At 46.2% G+C, this 2,401-nt stretch overlaps 1 protein-coding gene across 1 annotated transcript in view; it reads right to left on the bottom strand.

Annotated features, from left to right (window-relative positions):
- Zyg11b (zyg-11 family member B, cell cycle regulator) overlaps positions 1 to 2,401 on the bottom strand; it is a 55,888-nt gene that overhangs the window by 12,913 nt on the left and 40,574 nt on the right. Inside the window, exons 6-8 of the mRNA XM_028786157.1 lie at positions 2,275 to 2,339; positions 860 to 959; positions 567 to 617 (exon numbers count right to left, since the gene is read on the bottom strand). Coding sequence (XP_028641990.1) covers positions 567 to 617; positions 860 to 959; positions 2,275 to 2,339 — 216 coding nt within the window. The remainder of the gene's footprint in view (positions 1 to 566; positions 618 to 859; positions 960 to 2,274; positions 2,340 to 2,401) is intronic.

The raw sequence follows: 2,401 nt of genomic DNA, 5'->3' as shown, positions 1-2,401 counted from the left end.
GGGAGGGGAGGGGAGGGGAGGGGAGGGGAGGGGAGAGGAGAGGAGAGGAGAGGAGAGGAGAGGAGAGGAGAGGAGACGAGACGAGACGAGACGAGACGAGACGAGACGAGACTAAACTAAACCATCAGGGGCTGGAGAGATGGCTCAGTGACTAAGAGCACTTGAGGCTCTTCAAGAGGACCTGAGTTCAGTTCTCAGCACCCACATGGCAGCTCACAACCATCTGTAACTCTAGTCCCATGGGATTCAATGCTCTTTTCTGGCCTCCACAAGTACCAGGCCACTTCTATACATTACACAGATACACATGGAAGCAAAGTGCCCATATATATAAAACAAATTTACTTAAAAATTAAAAACAAAGAAACACGCCAGGCGGTGGTGGCGCACGCCTTTAATCCCAGCACTTGGGAGGCAGAGGCAGGCGGATTTCTGAGTTGGAGGCCAGCCTGGTCTACAGAGTGAGTTCCAGGACAGCCAGGACTACACAGAGAAACCCTGTCTCAAAACAAAACAAAACAAAGAAACACTATGTAGTGTCCTAAAACGAAGGACAGTAAACTTACCCTGACAATGAAGAGCTCAGCACCAAGCTGTGCAGTTTGTTCTGTAGAAAGCTGGAAGCAAGTACAAGATAAAGTAAGTGTTTAAGAATGAACTGGTGTGAGTTTACTATAGCGCACCAGAACAGCCTCCACCGCCAGACTGAAAGCTCAACCTCCAGTTCTGCAACATTTAACACAGTTAACAGGGAGGCTAGCAAAGAAGTGCACTAGCTTTTCTGGCACACGATGTGAGAGGAAGTCACTGTAATGAGAAACAGCTGCCTTTAGGAAATCATTCATCTAAGATCAGGTACCTTGGCAGCCAGGATGGAAATGATAGCAACTGCCATCCTTTGCATGTTCTGATCTTCATGGTTGCAAAGCCACTGCATGACAAGCTTGGCTGCTTCAAACCTGAAAATACAAGAGGGTTTCCTCAATCGTGGAGATCCAGGCATGATTTCAGGGAGCCAGATGTGGGTGTTGGTACAACTTAGTAAATGGAAGCTTCCTCTTAATGAAAAAGACTACAAATCACCTGTTAGGTGTTTTGGAAACGTTGGCTTTCTGGTTTCTTTCCTGTGCTGCGGATTGGACCCAGGGCCTTGTTTAGGCCAGTGCTCTACCACAGAGCTATATTCCTAGCCTTTTATCTTATTTTATTTACTTACATTATTTTTTTATTTTACTTGCTAGTGGTGTGTGTTTGCCTGTGATGTGCACGAGTGTGTGCATGCTATATGATGGCCATCAGAGGACAACGTCTGAGAATGAGTTCAGTCCTTCCTCTGTGGGTTCTAGAGTTTGAATTCAGGTGGTCAGGCTTTTCTGGAAACTTATACCAGTTAAGCCATCTTGCCCGCCCTCATTTGTCTTTTTTGAGATAGACTCTCATGTACCTCAGGCTGTCCCCAATTCTCTATATAGCCAAAGACGAATCTGAAGTGCGGTCTTCTTGCCCCCATCGTCCATGTGCCGGATTACTGGCATTGGCTACCACACCTGGCTCTTTGTTTTTATTTTGACAGAGTCTTGCTAAATTTCCAGGCAGACTTTGACCTTCTGATTCTCCTACTGAGACTCTAGGCCTGCGCCACTGTGCTCATCAAAATGAGAACAATGGTGGAGGCACAGGAGCATGGGGCTGCCGAGAAAGCTCAGCTGCTACAGCACTCGCTGTGCAAGCATGAGGTCCTGAGCTGAATCCCCAGCAACCATTACCAGAGCTCTCCGCATGGCAGCGCATCCCTGCAATCTTAACTCTGGGGAGGCAGAGACAGGAGGATCCCTGGGACTTGATGGCTAGCCAGTCTAGCCCACTCCATGAACTCCAGGTTCAGTGAGAGACCCTGTCTCAGAAAAATAAAGTGAGGAGTGATTGAGGAAGACATACAATGTCAACCTCTGGTTTTCACATTGATAACAGAGGCATGTTGTGCAAACATGTATTAACGCACACACACACACAAATGCACACAAGCACACATAGAAATACTGGCATTTTATCTTCAACAGTGAAAACATTTTAGTATTTCTACATTGCCGTTTTAAGCATAGTCTGTTAAAATCTTTTAAAATCAAATATCTAAATGTGAGTGTGCACAGACAAGCAAACTCTCACACAGCATGCACGTAGACCTTAGAGGACAATCTGAGGGAGTCACCTCTCTCTCTCTCTCTACCATGTGGGTCTTCAGGACTGAACTCAGGTTGCTAAGCTATTACTTGCCTGTTAAATGGAACATCTTGAAGAATCCGGTCACTGCAAAGTGAGAGGAGGCAATTCTTCTGTAACTAAATGATAAAAAGGAGAGAGAGAGAGAGAGAGAGAGAGAGAGAGAGAGAGAGAGAGAGAG

The sequence above is a fragment of the Grammomys surdaster genome, unplaced genomic scaffold (assembly GCF_004785775.1).
Source record: "Grammomys surdaster isolate TR1022 unplaced genomic scaffold, NIH_TR_1.0 100, whole genome shotgun sequence".
NCBI lineage: Eukaryota > Metazoa > Chordata > Mammalia > Rodentia > Muridae > Grammomys > Grammomys surdaster.
This window is presented reverse-complemented; position numbering and strand designations above follow the sequence as displayed.